This window comes from Glossina fuscipes, unplaced genomic scaffold, assembly GCF_014805625.2.
Source record: "Glossina fuscipes isolate IAEA_lab_2018 unplaced genomic scaffold, Yale_Gfus_2 42, whole genome shotgun sequence".
Lineage (NCBI taxonomy): Eukaryota > Metazoa > Arthropoda > Insecta > Diptera > Glossinidae > Glossina > Glossina fuscipes.
In genome coordinates this window covers 2,373,314-2,401,151 of record NW_023998426.1, presented here as the reverse complement: position 1 = coordinate 2,401,151, position 27,838 = coordinate 2,373,314, and the positions used below count along the sequence as shown (strand labels likewise).

At 34.9% G+C, this 27,838-nt stretch overlaps 2 protein-coding genes and 1 long non-coding RNA gene across 5 annotated transcripts; 1 reads left to right on the top strand and 2 right to left on the bottom strand.

The window, feature by feature from the left end:
- Positions 1 to 3,129: 3,129 nt before the first annotated feature.
- Positions 3,130 to 5,041, bottom strand: LOC119636972 (chromobox protein homolog 1-like). Its single transcript, XM_038032736.1, has one exon. The coding sequence runs from the start codon at positions 4,458 to 4,460 to the stop codon at positions 3,963 to 3,965; it is 498 nt and encodes a 165-aa protein (XP_037888664.1). The 5' UTR covers positions 4,461 to 5,041; the 3' UTR covers positions 3,130 to 3,962.
- A 6,440-nt stretch (positions 5,042 to 11,481) lies between these two features.
- LOC119636990 lies at positions 11,482 to 16,475 on the bottom strand. 2 transcript variants are annotated; one of them, XR_005247198.1, is made up of 4 exons: positions 16,204 to 16,475; positions 11,934 to 11,955; positions 11,720 to 11,870; positions 11,482 to 11,648 (listed from the first exon to the last, which is right to left on the bottom strand). It is a non-coding gene; the product is annotated as an uncharacterized LOC119636990 (long non-coding RNA). The 2 variants fall into 2 exon arrangements; XR_005247199.1 differs by having other exon boundaries at positions 16,290 to 16,475.
- Positions 16,476 to 17,136: 661 nt separating this feature from the next.
- Positions 17,137 to 20,566, top strand: LOC119636989 (beta-1,4-galactosyltransferase galt-1). 2 transcript variants are annotated; one of them, XM_038032754.1, is made up of 5 exons: positions 17,137 to 17,395; positions 17,469 to 17,631; positions 17,706 to 17,805; positions 18,953 to 19,162; positions 19,643 to 20,566. In XM_038032754.1, exons 1-5 carry the CDS (start codon positions 17,288 to 17,290, stop codon positions 20,466 to 20,468), a joined length of 1,407 nt encoding a protein of 468 aa, XP_037888682.1. In that variant the 5' UTR covers positions 17,137 to 17,287; the 3' UTR covers positions 20,469 to 20,566. The 2 variants fall into 2 exon arrangements, with proteins under 2 accessions (XP_037888682.1, XP_037888683.1); XM_038032755.1 differs by having other exon boundaries at positions 17,318 to 17,395; positions 17,458 to 17,631.
- The last annotated feature ends 7,272 nt before the right edge of the window (positions 20,567 to 27,838 follow it).

Genomic DNA, 27,838 nt, shown 5'->3' with positions numbered 1-27,838 from the left:
AGAAATTAGAAGTAAGTGCTCTTGCTTAGTAAATTTCGCTCTTGATCCTTTAATATCTTTTCGATATATATGTGGTACAAGAGTTTATTAGATCCGGCGCAGTCACCAGGTGCAGCGTAGTCGCTACTTGCAGAACAGTCACTAGGTGTACCGCTGCATTCACCTAAGTGCAGACATGCAGTCGTCAAATGCAGCGCTGCAGATAGGTGCAACACAGTCGTTAGATGTAGAGAACTCTCTATGTGCATTCAGCTAGGTGCAGCAAAGTTGCTAGGTGCAGCGCTGCATTCAACTAGGTGCAGCGCTGGATTCTACCTACCTTAGCGGAGTGCAGCGCCGCATTCAGCTAGGTGCACCGCTGCATTCGGCTAAGTGCAGCGCTGCATTCAATTAGTTGCAGTGCTGCATTCAACTAGTTGCAGCGCTGCATTCAACTAGGTGCAGCGCAGCACTCAGCTGGATTGTTTTGCACCTAGCTGCAGCGCTGTACTTAGCGACTACTCTGCACCTAACGACTGCGCAGCGCTGTAAAACGATTAATGCCATTTACTAACTATGTGATGGCCCTAACAATGGTTTTCACCAACTAATTTAGTAGGCAAAACTTTTATATAGCCCTAACGAATATTTCAACGGATCGGTATTATTTATTGTGAACGAGTTATGACTACTCACCTTATTCTGAGCGGCCTTCTAGTTGCTCCTATTTTACAACTCCAATTATGATTTCCATAAGCTACGAAGCTTTTATTAAAGCAATATTGATATTGAAAGATTTTACTATTGCCACTTTTGTTTTGGAACACGTTATTTGATAGCAAGTGATTCATTCAGCTAAGTGCAGCACAGTCGCTAGCTTCAGCGCTGTTTTCAGCTAAGTACAGCGCTGCTTTCAGCTGCTTTTACCACATGTACATTTTGCATCTTACCTTATTTGTTAGCATTGCTTACAGTGCTACTTGCGCACTGAATACGTCTTGTAGGATTCTTGCAACTTGCCTAAAGTTATGTTCCTTTATATCATCGTTTAATTCCATTTTATAATTTTTAGGAGCGGTCATGATGCAGTTCTAAAATAAGATACGAATTTCCAGGATGCAAACTATTATCACGGACTGTGCGCATCATAGACAAGATTGCTTTGTGTCATCACAAAAATCGTAATCGCTTTACCGTCTTTCATTCATAAAGAATATGATTGCTTGATATTATTATCCGGATTTTTTAAATCATCTTTTACGTAACCTATGACTACCTTCCTCCTATAAAAATCTATTTAATGGTTAAATTGTTGATTTCAAGACAACGCTTGAAGCTTAATTTATATTAAACACTAATCGCATTAACAACAAACAAAGATAACACATTATTTCCGACATTTTCTTTCATATTAAAATATATAGGAAAAGTCAACTGCATCTATAGAAAAAATGTTTGTTAACTGCACTTTTACCATCACGCAGAAATGCAGAAAAACTATGAAAATAACTTGAGCTTTAGCGTAAAAGCAAGAAAGCATAAACATAGACATGTACATATATTTATATCCATGTGGGTATATTACTCGTTTCCTTTCCTTGGTAACATTCGAGATTACATCTCAAAGCATATGCTGCTAAAGTCGATTCACATCCGTCTGTTTGCTTGCCTATCTATTCGACTTTCGTCCATCGAAAACTAAAACATATCATTTCAGGTAATCATCAAATGTAAAACTTAAAAACTGATTATGTATCTTTTAGTTAACAAACTCTCATTTGAATGGCATCCCTTGAAAGCTATAAGACTTTCATCATTCAAAATTTATTTTGAAAAAATAGTGGGAAAATAAGTGTCCAATTTGACGATTGTTTGTTTACAATAATGAAATTAATAAACGAAATTATGCAAATGGAAATGATAACAAAATGATGTAAGATTTTCTGCGAAATTAATTATAGCGAAAGAATAAGCATTTGTAACAGAAAAAACGAAGAGCAAAAAAAAAGGAGTAATTGCAGCTAATGAGTTGCATTGCTTTCCGAAACGGCGCGAATACATGAAATTACCTGAAATTCCAATGACTTAAGGTGCAAGCAATTTTAATTATAAATAGATGATATTTTCGTGCCGTAAAAAAAAATCTCCGGATTTCTACGACCAGTTATCGTTCTTAAGAAACCTTTAAATTGTAAACGTGATTTTATCTATAAAGAATATAAAACGTATTATATGTTTTACAAAACATCTTAAGACGGATTTATTCTTTATATTTTTTCAGTTATATTATTTCAATTCAATTTGAAAGTGCGCAAGATATACCGATTTTTATTTGCTCACTTATTCGCGTCATTTAAGACATCCCTAACGAAACATCTACACCATCGTCAAAATAATTTGCCTTGATCCAGGAAATCAAAAACTTACTGCTGTAATTTTCATATAATCGCATACCTTACGAATAAAATATTTATGTGTGTGTACGGAAAGATGCCCTGAGTAGCGTTTAAATAAAACCCGCTAGTCATTGATAGCCTCCAAACTTGAACAAGTCCAAAGTGACTGCTAACTGATTCAGCGGAGGCATGTAGATTCTTCTTATACTCTCCCTTGCATCAATTTTGCCTAAAATGTATTCAAAAGCCTCTTCTCACCCGCAAAACTTTTGCAAAAATGCACATATAACAATGTGTGTATGTGTATATAACAATCTGTAATGCGTCTTTGACAAATGTATGAAATGATTTACTTACACATTCTTGGGTAACGTAAGAGGATTTGAAGTGTCCCACAGAGCCCTGTTATATCCTTTTTCGCCAATCTCGAATACGGAAAGAAACCATTCCGCCTCATGTGTATATATGTCTCAAGATTACTTGACTATTTAATAACATTTTACTTCTTTTTTTTTTTTTTTTGGTTAGTAAAATGGCCTTTTGGCGATAATAACAATACAACCAGTAGAGTGATAAATTTTTATTAATTTTTTTCTTTTATGACCTTTAGCAGTGATACGGACAATATATATGATGAGGTATGGAAAGATTGATGGTAGACGGTAGATTACGCGCTTTTCGAGCTACGAATATTAATTAGACAATTGGAGCAAATTTTGCAAATTTAAAATTTTTTGTCCTGGTTCAGCGGTGTGCAGGTAAAAAATTTTGTTTGGAATTCTTTTTATTTTCAATTTACAGCTGCTTTCTTTCATAAATACAACTCTAAACCATTAATGCTAACACAAGTCGTGACCAATTTTCCTTCTCATTAGGCCTTATTTTATGACGCGGCGAATCATCTGTTGTTGATTGACTGAATGTCCAAGAAGAAGATCAAAAACTTCCATAGAACGGATCTGTTCGTTCAATCACGCCTACATCACATAAAGAACTACAAACTTATTCCACAGCTGTTGATGTTGATATGATACTTGTCGTACTTCGAATGACATTGCAAAGTTCACAGATGTGAAAATTGATAGCAATCCTCCTATATACGTAATAAAAACTGAATAGGGTGTATAAGGAATTATATATATGTAGGAAAACCGCTGTCAAGTTGTAGTTTTTGGGTAAATCACTCAGGGGATGTCTTCTATACGCATAACACGGTCATGGTCAGAGACAAGGGGCGAGAGAGTCAGAGAGTGTGTGTCCTGTCGATATGCCTATTATGCCCTTACTCTTGAAACGACTACAATCCAAACATATTTAAAGTATGGTCTATGGCGCTGAGGATTAAGCACAGTCTATGTGTTTCTCATTGCTTTCAAGAGTCGTTGAGTATTCGAAATTGAAAAAAATTTAGAAACAAAATTGAAACATTTTTGAAAAATTTTTTTGGTGAAGATGTTTTCCAAAAAATATGTTCGTTAATTAATGTAAGGCGCACATACATTTCAAGTTTAAAAACTGGAATGGATTATTAAATTTATATAAAATCGGAGCTAATTTCAAAAGTAAAAAGCAATTTGCAAGTTTTATTCAATCAGCGGAATCTTCCGCTTTATCATCGTTCGAGCCAGATGGGTGCCAGGAAATTCGTTCTTCGTAAAACTGAATAACAATTCGGGGACATATGGCATTCGCCTGTCTTGCAGATACAAAATCAGCCTCTTCTCTGCCACTCCATTTCATGAGAAACTTTAATCCTTCTGAAGTATTTGCAACGCCTAAAATCCTTTCCGGTTCTAAGCCGAGATCAAACCCACTTTTGTTGTCCTCTACCACCTTCTGCTTAGCGGTTGGCTTATTCCTTGGCGTGGAAGACGGACACTTCATAGTGTCTTCTTTATTTTTTAGCGATTCTTCATAAGCTGCTACCAGATCAGAACAGTTGAGATTGTCGACAGGTTCCCATGTGTTTTCACTTCGGGGATAACCTTTCCATTTTAGGTAATATTCAGTTTTACCACATTTTATGCGTTTATCTTCAATCCGCTCGACATCAAATTCTTTGGTGCCTTCGCCTTCGCTATCCATCAGCAGATTCCGAAGTAATTACTGTGTGCAAACGAAATTTTTTTTTTCTCTAGAAATCGAACTTTCAGTAAATACTTGACCTCGTAATTTATTTTGTTACAACACAATCGTTTTGGGAATTTGCGGTTGCGTGAACGCAAGACGATTAAAAACCTTTTGCCAAAGATTCGCGTTTTTCGTTTTCACTACAGATATGCGAAGCTGAAACCATTATTTTTTACTTTATTTTCTTCTTCTTCTAGAATTTCGCAAATCAATAACAGATGTTTCCCCGCGCTGAGAAAAAAAGATTCAATCCTTTGTCTATCGTACTTTTGTTGATTGATCTCTCTGGCAGATATATTATAGTTATTTAATTTCCAAAAAAATTTTCTTTCAGACTATGTTTTTGTCTAAAAATACTCCCTCAGAAGTGTTTATGAATCACGCCAATTAATCAGTTTGCCGGCAAACTGACGATATTAACAAAAATCAATCAAATGCACACTTTAGCACACTAGCACACTTTATTACTATTATGATGGTGGGTAACCGAAATTCGTCCCACTGCGTAAACAGTTTTTTTTTTAATCTTATTTTTGCTTTCGTATAAAAAATTAGAAAGTTATAAACGCACTGTCACATCGCCTTTGTACACAAAAGATTTCCCTCTTTTATCTTTTCTTTTAGTTTCATTCCTTTTAAAGAGGCAAAGAATAAATTAAGGCTGCAAATTTGTAAGCGCATCTTCAAGCTGTTCCGGAATAAATGAAAAAACCGTAGGAAATGCTTTAAAAATGTTGTAAGTAAATCCGCTTCCTTTTTGAATGATGGAGCAATTATTCTTCTGCCTGGTTGACTTCTTTGGTTATCTTTATGCTCTTACGCGTACCAACAAAAAATTATGAGGATATTCTGTACCAAGCTTATACTTTCTGTGTAGTACCAACACATCTATCAAAAAGTCTAAGGAATATTTTTATGTCCGGCTCTAGCTCAAGTCCTTTCGTCTGTCGACTGGGCGGTAGCATACCTGTAACGTATCCTCTTAGCGCTTTTCTATTTAATATGAAGGATAATTTAAACATTTTCTTTGTTTAATTAATCGCAATTGTAAAATATGTTTGTTTACACTTCTCAATAATTGAAAATGTATTTGTTTATTAATAGCTGTCGCATGTATAAAAAATGCGTCCATTAGAGAGTAAGCGCATAAAAATTGCGTCCATATGAGAGTAAGCGATTAAGAGAGTGTTTAACGCAGACATTATACAGACCATCTTGCTCATGTCAAATTTGCTAATGCTAACAGCCAGTTGCCTTTGGCTTATGCAGACGCAACGCATTTATTGCCAAATTACGCATAGTTCTCAAATAGTTTAAGCTAGTGATGAGTTGTCTCTTTCTCACTTATATGCGTACATACACACGCATGCTGTGAAAATTGCTATTTACCTGAATACACATATATCATTCATTTCTCAATTGCGGTCGTTCAACTAACAAATATTGTGGTTCGTGTCCTTTGCAAATAAAACATGAAAGAATCCGGAAAACCCCGCATTCGGCTTTCATTCTCGTCTATACGTTACCTATAAAAAAACTTATGCAATACAAAGTACAAAGTAGGATTTCCTAAGCTCTTTTCTTAGCGTTGCGAAAGTTTGGACGAAATGAGCCTTTTTTTGTTGATGGGTGTAAAAAGTGAAACAATAAAAAAAAAAACTGCTTTTGGTGTGGATTGGATTGTTCAGCAATCACGACACGTGCAATGTTTGCTTGCAAGGTACAACGTGTACTGTCTCATTCACTGTAGATCGTAAGTGTAAAGGGATCACGTAAATATCGATGTCATTTAGCAACAGCTCTTAAGAAATTTATAATTAATCGCCCATTTTATTTATATAATAGGTAAGTATTGAAATAATAGTAAAGTACTGAAGAAATAAAACCACCCCCAAAAAAAAGTACAGGTTGTATGCTGTACTTAACAAAAACATTCGATAACTTGTGTAAACTGAATCACTGTAACATACAATAAAGAATCAGACGGTAGTGATTTTCATGGTGACAGGTACAATGCAATCGTTAAGACGGAAGGTCCTAATACACAAACACTTTACTAAAATCCAGATTTGACCCTTGTGATGAATATTTCTTTCAATCAACGCAAAACAATTCAGCTTATCAAGGTCGGTTGATGGTTCGCATTGCCGAAAAGTCGTTAACGAGTATTGCATTGATGGTAATCGATGGCGTACAAATGCTTGTTCGATATCAAATGTACAATGTCATTAGTTTGCCACCAAAGCAAAGTAGCTATCGAGCTTCATCTTGGAAGAGAAAACAAAGTAAAATAACATTATAAAAGCACATATTTAATAAAATTAGTGGACGCAGAGAAACTAATTATGTCAGAAATTTGAAAATGTTTACAAAAATAATAAAATCAAATAATTATTTTCGTTGCTCTGCTGGATTGCACCATAGTATATGAAAAGGGATAATTGAATTGTGTTTTTATTTTATTGTATTTCTTTATTTATTTTTTTACGCACTGGAAATTACTAGTAGCTTCAAGAGTGATGGTAATCCTGTTAAAATATATTTAGAATGTTTTTACAAGTTGGTAAGCTTGGAGGATGATGACATGCCTGAAATTAGTTAATAAATCTGCTGAGTAAAAATTCGAGTTTCTTTCAACAAATTGTGGTCAGTTACCGAATATTTTATTATCTTGAGTGTTCATTGCGCCTGCTGACAAAGTTTAACAAAGATTAACAACAACAGCACGCATTAAAATTCTTATGCTACTTAGTATGCATATACACGGGACGTACACTGCCATCAAATGTACAGATCCTGTGGAACATTGCAAACATGCAGAAGCGTGACAACCAATTATAACGAATATATTTAATTCAACGAGACGTAAGAAGATTCAACGATTAGCAGTTAGTTTAAGTACGACACAGACGGAGCTGGCATATTATAGAGAGTAACTTTTACAGAGTTTGAAGAGTGGAATATTGAAATTAAATAATAGACTTCCTTTAGCAAAGTCAACTAGATGGATCGAAAAGTTCGTGGTCCCCACAAAACGGTTTAGGAACACTGAAATTTGTCTCACCTAATAGTGCGGACGGTTCAGTGGTAGTATTTATTAACATAATTAAGAAGGAAACACCAAACTTCAATCTACTTTTCTGTAATGGGGGTAAGGCCAACAAAAGCAGTCTATTTTCATAAGAGACAGCAGCAAGACCCAGCCCAAATTCCTCAGGGCAAACAGAACTGACTCTATTAAGTCTACATACCTTTCTTAAGGAGACCATAGGTTGATATGGAAATTATAAGTTTCAAGTCAGCCATTAAAAAAATAAGTAAGAACGTTGTAGCTAGGCCAGGGCGGCCATTAGATATACTACAAGACTTTCGCCTAACAAAGTTATTGATTCCATTCATAATACACCAAAAATTACACATTATTTTTTAGTGAAGCCATATTTGCACAAAGCCCGTATATTGAACGCCCAAAACATCACATAACGTAAACCAAATTTATCAAACTTAATTTACTTTCCAAAAATTTTATTGTTTTCCAATTTCCATCAGAAAATTAGTAATTATATTTTCTCTCTATGTAAGGGCTTGCTTTTCATGACAATCCTTGCATATGTTAGGGTCTAAAATATAGGACTATGAGATACAAATTCTTCACTGTTTGTTTTTTCTTTGGAAAATTTCTACTACGAAGTAATTTTCGTCATAAAATATTAGAAATTAAACCTTTTTCGGAAGGGCTTACCTATCATGAAAATTCTTATAAGGGGTGAGGTCTAATAAATAGATTCATGAGGCTTAAATTTTGTCCAATTAATCCATATAGCAAATTGCTATCATGAACAAATTTTCATTACAAAATATCAACAATTAGACCTTTTTGACAAATAAGGACCTACAATTCCTGATAATAGACCTACGTGGTCCAAATTCGGTAAGGTTGATTTCTTTTTCAATTTATTATTATGAAACAGTTTTTGCCACGAATTATTGGAATAGTCACAATTTAAAGATTCAGTTTTCGTAGGAACGGTTATATGAGAGGGAGCTCCAAAAAATTGGCACAACCGAAGTAACTTTTTCAAGTCAATTTAAAATGTCAAAGCACTATCACTCAGCGAGTTTTATCGAGACGTTTTTAAAATTGCAATATTTTTCCATATAACTTTTCAAAGTAAAGCGTTGCATGGGGAGGGGTCAAGAAAGCGGACCGATTCGAACCATTTTTAATAGCGTACGACCTTCGGCCAAAATACATCTGTCCGCGTGTTTTTATGTTCAGCCTATCGACCAAAATTTTTGATGTCTTTTGGTGAAATTTGATACACTGACGTGTTCTGACCCAAGGATTAACCACCGCTGAATAACCGTATGAATAACCGTAGCATGATGTAGGGTATTTAATGGTAGGCTGCGGTCCACTCTAATGGTTTTAATTGTTTATATCAAAATATCTGCCAAGATATGATTAAATATATATTGAGAAAAAATGCGACAATATGTACAGGATGTGTTAAGCAAAGTAAATCTTTTGTAAAATTTATATAGGCAAAAAGCTATAATAAGTTTTCTTAGCTAAAGAAAGTAAAAAAGTAAAAAAAAACTTTTCAATAGAAAAACTTTAAACCACTTGTACCGACAACATGCCGCATAGGTATTAACATTCAATGCTGTTGCAAATGCAGAAATTAAAGAATTTCGAATTTATATCCTTTGTGGTTGCTGTTGAGCTTCTGTAAATGTAATTTATACTTGAGAGCTTTTTAAAGAACAAAGTATTTGTTACAAAGTTAAGTAGGAAATTTGCGACGAACTAACAAAACATTTCGCACATGTACCACATAAGTAAATATTTATTCTTATAAATTAGAATTTGTTTCTTATACAATTCTACCGCTTTTGACTATGAGCTACGAGGAATATATTCCAATTTGCTCAAACATTAAGTGGTATCCTAAGTAACGTCTACAGCGGTATGTTAATCACGACCATCACAGAAAAATCACAAGGTATTTTGTCGCTTAACAGCTTTGCATTATATTGCAAATGTGGTACTGCGAGTATTGCAATGGAATACCAAATTTGATACAAAATTGCAGACACTACAACAAGAACTTTCAGTCGCAAATCTTTGTGCCTTATAACGGGTCACAATTCCAAGATACAGCTATTAGTCTAATAAATGAGAGATTTTTGGCGTGAAAAGTCTCCTAACGGTTTAATACATTTTTAACTACCCAATATTAGCATATATCGATCAATATTAACTGAAAGATTGTATGATGTGCACACACAAAAAATGAACGCCTCCGAACGCATCTGCTGTTCAAATTATACAATTATCCACGTCATCTGCTGCTCTCGGAATTCTTCAATCCCTTGTAAAATGCACAAATGAGCGCATTTACGTGACATAAATATGCATTATGCCGCGAAAGAAACGAAGACGATATTAATTTGATTTTATATGATCTCGGTGTCAGAAAAATAAAACTTTGTTGAATAAGAACAAACCCGAAGAAGAAGCAGTAATTGCCACAAATGCCCTTTTAGACCATTAAGACAAGAAGAAGACAAGCGACGACTTCATTCTTTAGAAACACAAGCAGAGAAAGGGAAAGAGAAAGAGAGAGATAATATAGACTTAAGATTATGTAATATGCTGTTAACTGTCTTTTACATACGATTAGATGTGCTATGTATATCGATTTACTTTTTCATAATAATCTTTTATTATGTTTGCGTAGAAACTAAGTAAATTATATTCGCCTTAGAGTAAAATAAAATACGCACTATTATTGCTTCTACTACCATTACTACTACTTTGCATAAGTGATCACTCAAAAAGTTCGTGGGATGTCATAGTATAACTATTGACGAATTCCAATTGATTTTTAGATACCACCAACTTTTAAACGACATCTTTCAAAATTTCATAACATTCCGACCAATAGTCTACAAGTTACACTTGGATTAGTGACGCTACACAGAAAATTCAGATTATTCCATTGTATTACAAAAGCCAAAGTAAAGGTACCATCTCAAAATCATATTGGTTCGTCAACAGTACCGATAACTATATATCGCCCTTCAACCTAATTGAGTAACCGAGAGAAGAAGTTCTTGCTGCTTCACGAGAGCTTTCCACAACAGTATAAGTTCCTTCGAAACGGTAAATACAATAATCAGCTTTTCGGTAAAGGCTTGTGTGGACCGATTGCGCATGCACGTGTGCACAGCCCTCTTTCTCATTTCCTTCCAATCTTATTGCACATATGACACATAGGGGTAACATCCCCTGTGTGGTTGATCATATAATAAAAAAAAAAGAAAAAAATGTCTGCTTAGGAGACGTCAAGAGCCAATACACAAAAACTGCAGACTATCATTTAGACGTGTGCGCGTCCATTAATCAAGCGATTTTCAACTGGCCTTTTAGCTGGTCATCCTCTAATGCTTCTTAAAGATTTCAGCTATTCCATAGTCCGCGGATCATAGGTAACTTTTTTATAAGCGCTTTACATTGTCGTCGTACACATTCCTGACGAATTTTAAACCGATAATTGCTGTTAATCATAAAATACACTATTTTAGTACTATGTGCGTTGTGGCCTATAGAAGGAGCGGAACTGACTATTTCGACAAAGAATTTTACTGTTCTGCTACTTTAAGTATACCTCGACTTTATGGGACACCTGATCCTTATTTCCGTTTATTAAAAGCGAAGAGTTAATCGTAATATAAAGCCATTCCCCGGCGATGTAGTCTTGTACGTAGTCTTGTATGTATATACAAAATAGATGTACAGTCAAGAAATTCTTTATGTAAAACACAACTTCTTAACAATATACCAACGATTTCCAGGTAAGTGCACCTAAGCATCTAAGCTTTTAGCGCTTTCGCCGTACTTTAAGTAAATGAGAATCCATCCGAGGTATGTGAACAAGCGAGAATTGTCATTCCGGTACCAAGACTATCGTATTGAGGGTAAATATTTATTTGTCAATCATTTTCAGTTTTATGATTTCATTCTTGTGGTAAAAGGCTGTCACCTGTATTTCGGTTCATAGGCTCCTGTTAGCCGCGGAGTCACCCTCTCTTCATTCCATGTTTAATGGTAGTTTAATGGAAAAAGATGCGGGGTCTCTGAAATTCGAAGATATAAAACCGGAAACAGTTAAGCAAATAGTTGGTTTTATTTATTCGGGGAGTATTACTGTTACGGAAAAAAATGTTTAAGAGTTGTTTTCAGCATCAATATTATCACAAGTTGAATGGATCAATGCTGTATGCTGCGACTTTTGGAAATGCCGGTTACATCCACTGAATCGGCTGGGTACCGGAAACATGGCTGGTAAGTTTCCAGTGCTAATTAAAATAAATTTGAAGTCAGTAAATATTTATATATTAGTTATATTACTTAAAACTTACCAATACCGAAGAACTTTTCCTGCTATCGTACGAAGGGGTAAGAAAATAAAATATTTAACCTATAGGTATATATGTATATAAATATAAAGCAATAATGTGCCGATCTATACTTAAACAAGGGCAGGAAGTACGGCGCACCTCTAATTATGGATGATGTGATGGAAAAGTTAGGAAGAAAAGTTAAAGAGAAAATTACAGAAGGAAATCTACAATACCCTCACCAGCAGTACTCTTTTATTAACCCTCAATTAACTCCACCTCTATGTCCAACAAATGTTGAGAAAATCAAGATCCAAACATATTCGAGAATTCGCCTTGGTCATACAATTGCAACTCATCAATGGATCTTGAAGAAGTCTTCCTCCCCAATCTGCAGTTGTGGACAAACTCTCACCATAAAGCACATTCTCTGCGGCTGCCTTAACTTTTGCTTGGCTACAAGTATTGCATTTGGAACGATTAACCTTACGGACATTCTACAATCAGCCACAAAACAGAATATCAGAATATATAACTTTATCAAAACTACTATGCTCGATACATCAGATATGTACTTTTATAAATTAGGGCCGTTAGGCTGCGTTGCTAATGCTCAATGACTTTCTTTTTTAGTCTAAGAATATATTTTATTAGTCTAAAATTATAATAATAATAATTTGAAAATGGTTTGCGTTCTTGCTAAGCACTTGTTTTTTCTTATCTTTACCTCTCAAGCTTCCATGATTCAAGTTGTTATAAACTTGATATTGGCAAGGCTTGGGAGGCGTATTATAGAAGATAGGAGCAGGAAAACATTGGCATGGATAAGAAATTATGACACATGGCATATGAAATCAAAAATAGTGATCTTTAACTGCTACTACAATAATCTTATATACATATAAAGCATTTAGCAAGAATCAGATCCCAATTTATTGAAGGGAATGCTTTTGTATATACTACATAAAGTCAAAAGGGGATGATGGCCTAACTTGTTGCTGTTTTTGTTTATTGCTGTCACTGATAACGGTGAGTAAAGGCCGCTTCACCCAATTTAATATTGTGCCTTAATTTCCAGCAAGCAACTGAGAATATTAAACTCGGGCAAGGTCGATAATTAAATGCCGTGCAGCCTAATGCAATTCTTCAATTATTTTCGTGACAAAATCAAACAAATTACAGTTTGAACACTTCATGGGGGACTGTATACCGAAGGGGACACAAAACGTTAACTGATGTGATTCAAATTTTAATTTTCGTGCCAACTTTCTCTGTCTTTTATTCCCGCCACAAATCATGCCGTCAAGATTAGACTTCATTGGATGATAAAGACTATTCAAGAAAATCTTTGCATAGGATATGATTAAAAAAATGTGCTTACATGCTTTCCAACTTGGTATAGTTAATTTTTATGTCAAACTAGGGACCAATTGGTTATTTTACTTTTTCGAAAATATTTGGGGGACATAAAAAGCCCGTATTTGATGATTTCGACCTCACTACTCCGTAAAACATTATGTCAACCTACTTCCAATAATCGGAATTAAGGGCTAACGCTACTTTTTAAATTTTTCAATACTATCTGCTTAGAGCCTTAATTTGATCCCTTCAGTATTGAAGAAAATTATCCAGAAACTTTAATGAGAATAGAATTTTTTGTGTGGCACAAACATACATATACAGTATATATATTGATCAAAAAGCAAGACAATCGAAATAACCAGCTACACTCTCTGTATACAAGGTATGTATTCTAATATCATATATACATTGAGAATGTGTATAATGGGAATTCGGGGATGTCATGCCAAAAAAAAAAAAACTGTTGCTCTCTTGAGGTAGACCACTCATGGGGTCATTTTTATACATTTTGATAAGACGTGAAAACAAACGATAACGGGAAAGGGTCGGGCTTGAGTAAGCCGCATGAGCCAGTCGAATGCTTCCAAAGTTTCGCAAAGTCATGCGAATAATCATTACTTGTTGCCTGTAGTAATATTTTAAACAGCGTACGGATCAAATCGATTAGTTGTTATCAGAAATGTTTGGTAGCCATTGTTTCATCGGACTATAAAAGTTAATAGCCGAGCACATCCTTCTGGTCACATCAAGCGTACACTATAGTTTTCCTGCCAAAGCGTTTCCGTCTCGCAGTTGATGTTACTGATACGCCAGACAAATACCGATTCCTATATATACATAACCGGCATAAATATCGTATCAGAAGGTAATTATTAATCGATATAAACCGTTTGCATCAGTAAAGCAATTACATATATGAAATCGAAATGATTTCCTGGTTTCAAATTTCATGCGTAAATTTTTGTTTTAGAAATAAGTTTTTTCATTGGATTCAGTTATATAGGAGCATGGGACATCCATTTATTTCCCGCATTGATTGTTGCGTGTAATTCATAATCAACCACGCGTCAGTGATCTTAGCTTCCGTTAATTTATAAAATAATCCATTACGAATGTTAACGAAAACATTTATAAATACATTTATAACGAACTTATGGTTACGGGGAAGTATTTTTTCCATCAATTCATTGTTAGAGTAGAGAACACTATTCGCCCTCGAATAGATAGAACATTCGCATTAGATTTATTATTCTGTCTTTACTGAGATAAATATCTTCGACAATAATAATTAAAAAGCATTCTTTCATAAACAAATTGTTTTCTCTTCATTCTGAGATCATCTTAGATATATACATTTTCGAAGAGCATATACATCCATTTATTTATTTCAATTAAAAATTGTTAAGTTAAGTGTAAGTTAAGTTAATAATTACAACTGACAAGTTACAATTCATCTGCGAGTTGTTATAATAGAGAATAAGGGGAAAGTGGGATCGCCTATGCAGTTAGCATAGCTCGCCCAGCTTTAGCGTTTCAGCACGTCTATAAGATCGATTCAGTCGGATATTCAATAATTGTCAAAATATACAAACCTACAAACATTTCAAGTCTTTGCAATGTGCGACCAGAGGCAACAGAGATGATCCTTTTTCAATAAAAAGACTTTTCGATGTTTTTGCCAACTTCTTCAATCTTCAGCAGAGACGGAAAGAAGCACGTGCTTAGATCGATTCGCTGACGCGTATAACCGCATGCTTCGGTAATGGGTGTAGAAACAAAAAATTTAATCTGAAAACAACAATATAAGCATTTGCACTACACCAGTAGTACTTGTGCTATGACATAACAACTTAGATTGCGGTAGTAGTGTTGCGGTATATGTGCCTACATTATGGTATAGGTAGTTGTGATACTTATATTACGATATGAGGACTTACAGTACAGTTCGTATACGTGCACTATCGGTTTAATACACTATCGGTTTAGTACTTTCACTATGTTTTCAGTGCTTATATTCCGCCATAAGAATTTATTAATGAAAAACCAACTGATTACAACTTTTTGTGGTTTCAATACAACTCGCATAGAGTGTTTCTTATAAAAACACAAAAAAATTGTATTTTGTTGGTTTCAATACAACTTCCATCGAGTATTTATTATAAAAACGGAACAAATTTTTACTTTTTAAATCTTATTGTCCGTCTGTCTGTCTGGGTTTCAAATCACGCATTTAATCGTAAGGCCGCAATTCTTTAGATGGTACACTGACGTGTTTTGTCCCCAAGGTAAGTGCTATTGAAAATGGTTCTAATCTGGCCATTTTTTAACGACATTCTATATGATGCCTTATTTTGAAATTGTGCTATATGCATAACTATAGGGTATTTAATGGTAGGCCAATATAATGTTTTTACTCGGTTTTGTAATAATTATATCTTACACCTCTTATGGTACGGAGTGTATTAAGGTAGTGTGGACGTATGTAAAACACAGACGGGCTTAAGATAGACCCACCTTTTATTATACCAATTGACACAGAATCATAATCTGAATTGAAGATAAGCCTGTCTGTCCATCTGTCCGTCAAACGTCTTTCCGTCTGATATTTCCATGAAATTTGATGCAGTGACGTGTTTTGACCCAAGGGCGAATGCTATTAAAAATGGTTCGGATTCGTCCACTTTTTCGACCATTCCCTATATATTCTGAAAAGTCGTTAAATTTAGATTATGGGACTAGTACCTACACTACGCTACTAGTGCTTGCACTTCTTTATTAGTAGTTGCATTAAAGCACAAGTACGTCCGCTGTCGTACAAGTACTTATATTACGAGTTAAATGTTTAAGCCGATGCATTACGTCACGATATCTATATTTACACCCATCTACACTATGATGTGAGTGCTTACGTTAAAGCCCTAGTACTTACTCTACGGTGTTAAGGCTTACGCTACCTCATTGTTACGTTATTATTTACACTTTTACACTTTAACATTTCTCCTGTCAAACTGTAACCTGCAGGCTGCTTAGTAACGTCCAGAAGTCGCGTAAAGCGCGTCTAAGCATCTGAAATATTACAAAAAAAAAAAGAGAAATTCTCGCTATTTTTTTGCCTTTGCAAATGCTGGTATGCAAATACAACGAAATTAGTTTAACAGCACTTTTGAACGAACTTTTATAATACTTTTTTTTTTTTTTTTTTTTTTTGTAGTTATAAGAAAAAGCTAACATTATCCGCATTTAGTACAATGACCGTTAAATGACGTTCCGCGCGATTGGATGTGAATTACGTACACTGACTCTTAGAACAATATTGGTATCCCGTGAATAAAAGACTCAACTTTTTTTTAGCTTATGCTTTCCGTACATAATGTCATCTCCATAATTTTAAACCCAACGAGAGTCGGAGGCAATTTAATATGTCTTTTGACGCTTATGCATGACGGAATCAAAGCTGAGTATCTTTATGTTCGTATATATTTCGCTTCTTTTTTTTTTACAGAACATAATTGGATAAAATTGAAAATAAAAAAAAAAAAAATTACGAACCTTACGAACTTGTACGTATTCGAAGCCTTTGCTACTGGCAGTGACACTGAAATCTAATAATTAAGAGAAAAAAATACCAATAAACCTTATGGGAAATTTTAAACGCGACCACGACAAGTGGAAAAAAAACTATGGTCAAAATAACGCTCAAAAGGGAGAGGTTAATTAAAGCTCTTTTGTCCGGCTACTGACGGTGGTGGCTAATGGATAATGTACGAGACGAATAATAAATAGTACACATAACAATCATATGGAAATTGGTCTTACAGTTCATTTCCAATATTCATAGCGGGTACAGTTAGTTGTCTTTGTTTTCTCGTTTTTTTATTTGTTTTTTGTTTTTTTTTTTGGATATATTGCGATGAAATGAGGATTACGTTAATTATCTTTTAATTGAGTGTGGCTAACGAAAACTATACATAAGTGAATGCGTAGCTTGAACGAGAAAGAGGCAAACAGAGAACATGTTAGTTGATAAAGATCAACGTTTTCAATATGTAAATTTGGTGCTGTCAGCAATTTTGGCAATCGTACTCATCGTACTGACATGCATATCAACGCATCTATCAACTGTAGGTGAAAATGATGAATTGATTGCGAAAAAAAAAAAAGGAAGAAAAATATATTCATTCAGATATTATTTAGGATGATGATTTTCATAAGAGCGTGCACACTACGCAAATGTCTTTGGACTTGGTAAAACCTGTTTTCCCATGGCACTACAATAACACATGGAAATCGATTGGCAATGCATCGTTCAAGCATAAAATTTATTCAGCTTACTTTGATCGTCGCATTGACATTATTGGTAATATGTAGGTGCTTATGTAAATGTAGTCAAGGTGCTTAAAGGTGCTTTTATTTTCTTACTTTTCTTATTAGAAAATTTATTCAAACACAAGTACCGCAAAGCTATTGGATCTGTCAGAGTTTTTACGATACTTTCCTTAGGATTTCGTGATTATGTCACTTGCATTTTCAGGTAAATGCTCGATATTCTCGTCTTTAATGCGTATGACAAGATGGCTTTCCCTATAAATATTTTGCATTTTCAGCGATATTCAGCATTTTAGCCTTTTATCATACGTACGCTATTTGCTTCTAATTAATTATAATAGAAATTTTGTCTCGATTAAAAAAAGGATTGTATATGTTGTGAACACATACGGGTGTGAGAGAAACTACCTCAAGAAGGGCGCGATATTCAACGGAAAAGTCGCTTGAAGAATTTAATCAAGGTCGAGTTACGCTAGCGAAAGAATTTTAAAATAGTTTACGTTAAGTCCACTAATAACACAATAATCATGCCTGACTCAAATGGGGAAGAGACTGACTAAAGGACGAGGAGCTTATTGTAAGTTTCAAGCGCCCTTAGCACTTTACTGGCAGATATTTAAAAGCAAGGCTCTGTCCAGAAAAGCCGTGCATAATAGCTCAACAAAAGTTCGTTACCGTCCAAAATATCATCATAGGTAACCGATTTTGTGCTTTTTGAAAAATCAAAAAAGCATAGTGCAAACCCACGAAGAAATCGTTTATTTTGAAACCGTACTGAGTATCGTAGAATACCGTTCAATGGTTCTCTGTTGAAGTAAGAAAAGCTCTACATAGGCTTAACTATATTTGCTTCCCCATGCGCTCAAGGCATCGACGTGATTTTGGGCTTCCATTATATAGTGTTCGTTCATTTCCTATACAACTTTTTTCGTGGGGAAGGGAAACTTGGCGAACGCTTCCCCGCCGCAATCTGTACAGTACATACAAACCGGTTTTCCTTTTCTTCTTCTTTTTTTTTTGAAAGGCAGCATTTGACCACATTGTGTTTAGAAGAAGCGAAACAAACGTTTCTGGTTGGTGTTGTGTTAGCAAGTGTATGTTCAAATGAATAAGGAGAAAAGAAAACATTGCAACACTTACACTATCTTTGGTGCTTCAACTACAATTCCATCTTTTGGAGGTAGTGTAAAAAAAATTCATCTCTTTTTATATGGAAAAATATCCACCTATACCAAGAATATTTCCAAACATAAGCCCCTGCTTTTAATTAGTCTATCGTAGAACACAACACCCTTTGTACATAAAGAAGGAAGAAACGAGTTTAAGTTTAAAAATAATTTCTCTAAATGCAGACAAAGAGATTTCAGCACCGTCAAGATACGGGCCGTACAAGTGAAGCCGTTGCCCGAGCGAAAAGATATAAAATATGCTGTTTTCACTATCGTGTGCCCATTGGGTAAGGCTGATAATGGGAACAAAATTATGCATTTGCCGCAAGAAGTCGCCATCACTTATCCGTCAAATACTTTGGCAAATTTCCATCCGACATTCGTACCGATCAGGTAAGCAATTATGAACACTTTGAGCCTAACAAAAAGGATAGCCTTTGTATGAATGCGATTTTGAGAAGTCTAATGAATAAGATCAACCAATAAACGAAATTTGATTATCCTGAGTCTCATAATTATAACAAACACCATTTTCGGTACTACATGTACCACATATATCCCCATAGATTAGAATCAGAACGGCTTTAGATGTCAATATTTTGTATCATTTGCGGAATTGATTTAAGGCTGTCTACCCGTCCGTGTTATTCCATCTTACATTCAATCCTATAGTTGCCAGTTTTTGGAACATTTTGATGCTTCGATTGTTTCGGGTCTAACGCGCAGCTCGTTTAAATTGACTTGAACCACTCACTTTATAAAACTGTTAGTAGGTGCAAGGTCTTGGTCGTCTATCGCATTTTGACTTGTTTTACATCGCCTATTGTTTCAGTGGTATTCGCGAAATGAAAACTCTCTTTTCTTTTCATGCAGTTATCCACGGAACATGGATCAATTGTTCGCCAAATCCCAACCGATTTTATCGGTATGTGTGGCACCTCTGCAAAAACATTATCGAAATGTCTTACGTATAGCAGAGTTTGTGGAAATGTATCGCTTACTAGGAGCTAAACATTTCTATTTCTATGAAGATAATCATAGTCGAGATGTGAAACGTCTTTTAAAACATTACCGCAAAGAAGGTATAGCCGATGTATTGCCTTGGAATCTAGAGACCTATCAAGATGATTCATATTTTAATGGCATAATTGCTCAAATTAATGATTGCTCTTATCGAGCAATGATTGTCGATAATTATAGATATGCAGCTATAGTGGATCTTGATGAAATATTAATGCCAGTTAACTTTAATAGCCTAATGGGATACTTGAGAAAGTGTGATAAAGGACAAACATCAGCTTTTGTTTTCTGCAATGCATTTTTCTACATGAAAGACGGAAATGACACGTACAGTACACCAATATATGCGAGAAATCGTTTCCTATATACGCAAACGAAAGTGAGGCGTGCCGATCAAATTAAACCCGTTTACGCACAAAGCAAATGCATTATAAACACTCATTCAGTTCTAGAAATGGGAAAGAATCGCATGTGGAAAAGTGTATCCGGCTATAGTGAACTAATTCTACAACCTAACGTCGGAATACTTCATCATTATCGTGACAAATGCTATAATTGTAAAAAGACACTGGTAATCGATTATACTGCTCGACGATTCGGCTCATTAATATGGGATCGTGTTGATGAGATCTGTTTGCAAGCGTTTTTTAAAGATAATGGCATATGTCCAACGAGCTAATACCGCATCAGCACTAACAACAACATATTAGCATATTAATCGAAGTCACCAGCAAAACATACTCCCTTCATTTTTAGTTTGATAACAACCACAGCTAAGAGCACATTGCTTAACAAAGATTTGCTTAAAAAAAAAAAAAAAAAAAAAAAAAAAAAAAATGTTAAAATTTTGTTCATTAAAACGTTCTAAAAAGAAATTAATAAACTCTCAGTACTTTGACAAAACCCTTGAGAAAGATGTACCTTATGATGAACAAAATCTAGTGAATTTAATTAAAACGAAAAGACCGCTAATACTCGCCTTGAATGGGTAAACAACAACAAATAACCACATTTTTACAATCATTACAATTCCGAATTAAGAAAATTGGGGCAAAAAATTATATTTTATTTTTTTATATTTTTTTTTTTCTAAATTTATATTAAATTGATGCTCCAGTCAACTAACTGATGATGCTCTTACAAACTTTCAGCAAAGTGAAAATTCTAAGGTATCATCTAGAAAACAAGAAATGAATGGTAAGTAATTCATTGTAATCGCTAATGCACAGATATCCATGTCTTCTTTTAATATAATATTAGAAGAAAAAATTTTTAAGCTTCTCCCTCTGTTCAATCTATTCATTCATTCATTTATTCATACGAACATACATTAGCTGCAATTCTTTTCAGTTGTACAACTTAACTAATGTAAAATAAACAAAGACACCATAGTGGGACAAAGTCCGCGCTTATATACTCTACGCCACTTAATAATCGCTTAATATAGTTACTCATATAAGGTGTTTTAAGGGACGAGCTTGTAAAATTACCCGATCTGAACCGTTCATTTTCAATAACGCTCGTCTTTGGGCCAAAATATCTTAAACATTGTCACTTGTAGGTTAAACACATGGTTACAAGACAGATAGACGGACAAAGTAGCTTAGCAGAATCACTTACTGAATCGATTGCTGCAATAAAAGGTGGGTTTATCTCAAACCCTCCTGGGTGTAGCATGCAACCCGCACAAAATTCATATACCCACCTAAACTACAGGTGGTGTAGAGGGCAACAGGAATGCAGTTTAAACAAGCAAAAGGTACTTTTAAATTACCTATGAACGTATAATTCATTTAAAGCAACTACTACCTGCAAGTACAAGTGTGCACATTCTATTGCACTGTAGTCGAGACAAGCTATATTCAATCTTGCAAATTGAATCTAAATATTGATCAAACCAATTACATTAATCGTTGTATGATTCGCATAATCTACGAAACGTTTGACGTAACTAATAATTTTTAAGGGCATTATTGTAGTTTAATAGGACCACAATCTCCAATGTATCTGTTATCGAAATGAAAAACAATTAGGCCAAGTCGGAGTAAAGTATTCACATAGCGCTGTATCAAAGCAGCCGCTAACACTTTACGCCTTCTTCGCAGGAATGGCAGGGCTATAAGAAATGGGGGCGAGACTAAAGCTAAGCTTCGAAGAGCAGATAACACAAAAACTCTGCTTTTTATAATAAATCAGGTAACTTGATTACCGGAAGAATGACTGAGTATTCCCAGACTGGTCTGAGAAGCGAGTTAATGCGAAACTCTTACTGACATATAGATAATTGAATTCTTTAGTCCAACGTTTCATATATTCGACAATAGAGATCTGAGCTCTTGGTTCAGTAAAACTCCGAGCGAAGTCAACAAAGAATTGAATGCTGCTCATTATTATCAATAGCACATGAAAAAAATTTAACCCAAGCTACCAACAATGTCTGTTGCACCTAAGACGGGGGCATTATTCAACCTGAAGAAACTCTCCTTTACCTCACAACATTCACTCAGGAAATGCTTGCATATCGAGGCCTGAAACATCCTTTCCACAATTAATAGCGTACTCTACTCCTACCTATTAACACGGATTTCAACAGATAAGTTGTTTTTTAATCTAACAGCGCTTCTATTCTTATGATGGTACGCCAATATAGGTTCTTTCGGAAGTAGCCTCGAAAAATCATTTGTTCGTTTTGCACCTAATCTATATGCTGCATAAAAAGCGAGAGAAGCAATGAATGATCGTTGGATACTGCAATATGTATCGGGCAAAATAGTTCCTAACATTTTACTATAACATCCCCTCAATTTCATTCATTGTTTACTTATATCCGCATCTAACAGAAACGTAACTTCAAAAATGATCCTTTCGCTTGAATACTGAAAGAAATGGTACAAAAATATTTCGAAAAAATTAATAAGTCGAGTGGAGAATTATTCGAAAAATAAATTATATATATAAAGAATGGACTTTCGTATTTAGATGAAAGGTCTTCAATCCTGCCCTAGCACTAATGCCTGAACACGTTTAATTGTTGTCTTGGTTTGATTTGCTGGCATAATAGTTCATTTTGCTTGGACTTCCCTGAACTAATCCACCAGCGAATTAGGACTACGGTTGAGTTAACTAAATTGATTGTAAATGTCTGAGAGCAGCTTGAACAACTAAAGTCAAACTATATTGACCTACGCACGGTACATAACAAATTATCGGATATTTGCTGACAACTCCTAAACTCACTCTGCAATTAGCCAAGTTTTATATAAATATTTTATGTACCTGGGGAATAAGCCAACGAATAACGCAGTTTTCGTACCTTACACCATCTGTAATACAAGAGTGAATTATGTGTACTGCGTCCAAAAATTTTACCATTTCAAGTCTTTTAGGGGGGTATATTCATTTTGTCAAAACGTTTTCAACGCTCAGAAGGAAGCTTCAGAGAGCGCCATCTGTCCGTCTGTGTAATGTCGGTTGTAAACATTCGCCTGGCCGCAAGGCTGAAGCTATCGACTTCAAATTTGGCAAAAAAAATATTGGAGGTTCATGCGCGCAGGGTGGTATTGAAAATCGGCCAAATCGGTCGAAGGACACGTCCACAGCACCTCATAAGAGAGAGAGAGAACGCCTCTGTATCTTCGAAGGGAATGAAAAACATGGCTTTTTCTCATTACCCATAAACTATAGCAAATAAAGGCACAAAAATTTGATCGCATAGTCTATAGGCGACGCTGTAGCACAAAAATGAAATAAATTGATCACGCCTACCTAATATTATAGCGCAACAAAATTTAATTGTTTTTTCAATACCTTCATAACGCGTAGAAATAAGCTTCAAAAACCCCATAAAATATATAATTTCTTCGGCAGTTACAACCGTTGAATGCACCTAAACATGTCCACCTGTTCGTCTGTCCATCTGTCTGTTGTGCAGCTTTGTAGTAATTGTGGTAATCATTCTCCCACTAGTAAAAATAAAGATTTCGCGTAAAAATTTGCATAAGAACTTGAAATTGATCTAAACTTTTCAAAGAACACGTCTACCACGCCCACATGCCTCTACGATAGAAACTTTTGCTTTGAAAGTAGAAGAAATCAACTGCGCCCACTACATGTTATAGGGCATGAGAATTTGTTTTCTTTTAGGGTAAACGGTGATTCGGTCCCGACCGAATTTTACTTTCTTACTCGGTTTTTTTACAATAAAATATTCCAATATTTAATATGCGTTTTCACTTTCTCACTGCAAATGGGTTAGAGTTGTGCTTAGTGGGTGACAAGCATATAATATAATAAATTTAACATGCGTTCTATTGGTATGGAAGCACAAAATATCGTTTAATTTCTATTCAATTAAGACTTCAGTTTGAATGACAGATTGCTTCGACTAATTTTCATGAAAACTCCAATTATCAAATATGGCATTTTCGTAACAATATTAATCGATTAATCGATTAACCGTTAATTGATTCGTAACCGTTTTCTAACTCAATGGTTAATCGAACGGTTATGTCTCCGTCCACAAATTTTTGTCTTCTACGTTGACATATTTTCGCCCAAGGATGAACAATATGGAATATTTTTTCGGCTACTTCTCATATCAAAGTCCATTTCGCGTTTTCATGTCGTTAAAAAATAAGTAATCCATTTCATCTAAATTTAGTGATCGGAGGACTTTTTCTTGCATTACGAAAAATTTTAAATATGATGACGCGACAACGGAAAACGTTGTTTTAGTTTTGAAATTATCGAAACGAAATCTTGAATTCAATATAGCTTACTATTCGTAGTAATGGAATTTTCAATAAATATATAGAAATTAAAAAAATGCATTAAAACTTTAGTCTTGCATTTATTCTCTGCGGAAATTAATAATAATAATAATAATAATAACAATAATAATATAACGCACATTGCTACATAGCATCATAATGCTCTACAGTGAAATATTGTTTTTAAATACCTCGTAACTCTGTCTCTCCATTACGCATTGCTTTACTTTTAAATTCCATGTTAATATAAACTTGATTTTGTATAATCGTGGATGCAAATTAATCTTTAAAACAAATCCAAATGCAATGTCAATATATTGAATTAAGCGTCTTTGTCGGCAGTTATATCTTGCTTGACCGCTTATCATTAAATTAAAATTAATTGACATTTTTATTCGATTAAGGCTTAAGTTTGAATGACAGATTGCTTCGTATAGCTTCAAAATCAATTAATAAAAAAATCGCCTTCAATCGAATAGAAATTAAACGATATTTTGTGCTTCCATACCAATAGAACGCATCTTAAATTTATTATATTATGTGCTTGTCACCCACTAAGCACAACTAACCCATTTGCAGTGAGTAAGTGAAAACGCAATTTTAATATTGGAATATTTTCTTGTAAGAAAAATGAGTAAGAAAGTAAAATTCGGTCGGGACCGAATCACCGTTTACCCTAAAAGAAAACAAGAGAAACAAAAGAACAAAATCCTTATGCCCTGTAATATGTAGTGGACGCAGTGGAATTCTTCTATTTTCAAAATAAACGTCGTAGAGGCAGGTGGACGTTGTAGACTTTGTGTCCTTTGAAAAGTTCAGGTCAATTCCAAGTTCTTATGCAAATTATTACGCGATATCTTCATTTTTACCAACAGGGGAAAGTTTACCACAAATAACACAAAGTTACGCAAACAGACAGATGGACAAACGAACAGGCGGGAATGTTTCGGTGAATTCAGGTATTGTAGCTGCCCAAGAACTTATATACTTTATGGGATTTTTAAAGCTTGTTCCTGCGTATTATAAAGGTATTGAAAAAACAATTAAATCATTTTGCGCTATAATATTGGGTAGGCGTGATCAATTTACTTCATTTTTATGCACAAATGCTGCACTGTCGCCTATAGAATCTGCGATCAAGTTTTTGTACATTTATTTCCTATAGTTTATGAGTAATGAGCAAAAACCCAAATTTCCCTTTGAAAAACAGAACAGAGGTGTTCTCAGTTTATGTTTTATTTTTAATACCAACCTGCGCGCATGAACTTCCAACTGTTTCTGCCAAATTAGAAGTCGACAGCTTCATTTTTGCGGCCAATAGAGTGTTTACGGACGGACACGCTTAAATCGATTTAGAATTTGATGCTGATCAAGAATATATACACTTTGTGGGATCTCTGATGCTTCCCTCTGTACGGCGCAAACGTTTCGAAAAAATTAAATTAAAGAAGTGTTCGACGAGTTTCTGCATCAAAGAACTAAACTCGTATGCATTTCGCAACTTCATGCGTCTCTTTCAACCTTTCTCCAAAGTCTAACTTAAGCTATACGCTGAGAAAGGCAAGTTCAAGAAATGGGAAAAGAGAAAGAGATAGGGAATGGCCGCACCCATCGCGACCATTAGATACTATGCCTTTGTAGCCTGAACGCTTACTGTGGCTACGACCAAGTATAGTCAGACCGAGCTGAGATTTAACTCCGCAAAGACCGGCTTTGTAGTTACGACTTATCTACTCGGATAGGCGGTAATATATCTATCTCATCTATCTCATCGACAACGCGGCAGCTGAAGTGACTGAGACAAAATTTGCTTGCCAGCTTTTCGTTAACTTGAATGAAAGCTTATTTTAAAAATTATTTTTCTTTTCTTAGTTTATTATTTTTTACCTTGAACTTGATGCATATCAGTCTTGTTTCTGCAAATAACTTGGATTACTGGTTATGAGAAAACTTTTTTGAAACACGTTAACGTAATTCTAAATGAGGATACCAAGTCCAAGTTGTTGGATTTGTGTATTAAAACCTACTTGTGAGATTACTTCTAGTTCATGAGCAACAATCTATGCGTGTTAACGTTAAATGCGCGCTTTTTGCATAACAAAACTTTTCTAAACCCCAAATTAAGCTTTGCAATATATCTCTCAATTCCTTCGCCACCAAAGCTTTTTTAAACAATGCTGTCATCAATTTTCAACTTTTCAATTCTTAGTTCTATGTGTGTCAGAGTTGATGGGCACACATTACGTTTCAGTAAATAATTGAGAGGAGAACGAGTAAATTTGTTTAACTAAGTTTTTGCCATAGATTGGTTTCCTTTTTTTCTAAACCACACACCACTTGTGGTGCAAGAGCATATTAAGTTTGTGCGAATGCATGCAACACTGAAAAGGACTTGAAAAAGACCCACCCATCTATTCAGAACAACTATACGAATCTATCTAAGTTCGTCTGATGTCTGTCTATGTATTGTTGTTGTGTTCGCAATTTTTCAGTTATTTTAATAACATCTGGTACATCGACGTGTTTTGGCCCAAGGACAAACTCTATTGAAGATCGGACCACTTTGCCGATCATTTCTCATATAACGCCTTATTTGAAAAAGACATTATATGAATAACTGTGTTAAGCAAAATGGTGTAAAGTATTTAAGGTTGGGCCATGACCTGCTATAGTGCTTTAAGTGGTTTTTGTATGCCAAAGGCGAACGCTATTGAAAATGGTTCAGATCGGAGCACTTGTTCGATCACCTCTCATAAAACCCCTTACCTTAAAAAATCGTTATATGAGTAACTGCATTAAGGAAAGCGGTGCAGCGTACTTAACAGCGGCCCGTATCCCATTATAATCTTTTTCTTGTTTTTTAAAGGTCTTTCAAAGAAGTTCTACTATTTGATCATGATTGTTCGAGTCCTTAAAAGTTCAAAAGTGATATTTCGGCAAATTTAACATCAAGGTAGGCGACTCCCAAGAGCTTCCTTCTGTCTGCTAGCCTGTGCTCCTGCAAGATCGTTTATTATGACATTTGGGACTCTAAGACTTTGTCATGAAGTAAGGGTCTAATGACTTTTAAAACGCTCTGTATCAAGACTTAATTGACGAAATCTCGAATTACTAAAGACGAAGAGGGAAAACTTTGCATAGATTTAAACGTATGCGTGTTTTTGGAAACCATGTATATCAAAAGATTTTGTTTAAGGTGGACACTTTCATTCTCGCATATAGGCTACAGTTGCCAAATCTCGTAACTGAGAAAACGGTGCCTACCAAAGAGATCTTTTTA

What these genes read in the sequence shown, in the direction of transcription:
- LOC119636989 (XM_038032754.1), top strand. Translation starts at nt 17,288, where the DNA reads ATGTTAGTTGATAAAGATCAACGTTTTCAATATGTAAATTTGGTGCTG. An exon ending in TATCAACGCATCTATCAACT is followed by an intron (nt 17,396 to 17,468) that starts GTAGGTGAAAAT and finishes GATATTATTTAG; the next exon opens with GATGATGATTTTCATAAGAG. An exon ending in TCGTCGCATTGACATTATTG is followed by an intron (nt 17,632 to 17,705) that starts GTAATATGTAGG and finishes TTTTCTTATTAG; the next exon opens with AAAATTTATTCAAACACAAG.
- LOC119636972 (XM_038032736.1), bottom strand. Translation starts at nt 4,460, where the DNA reads ATGGATAGCGAAGGCGAAGGCACCAAAGAATTTGATGTCGAGCGGATT.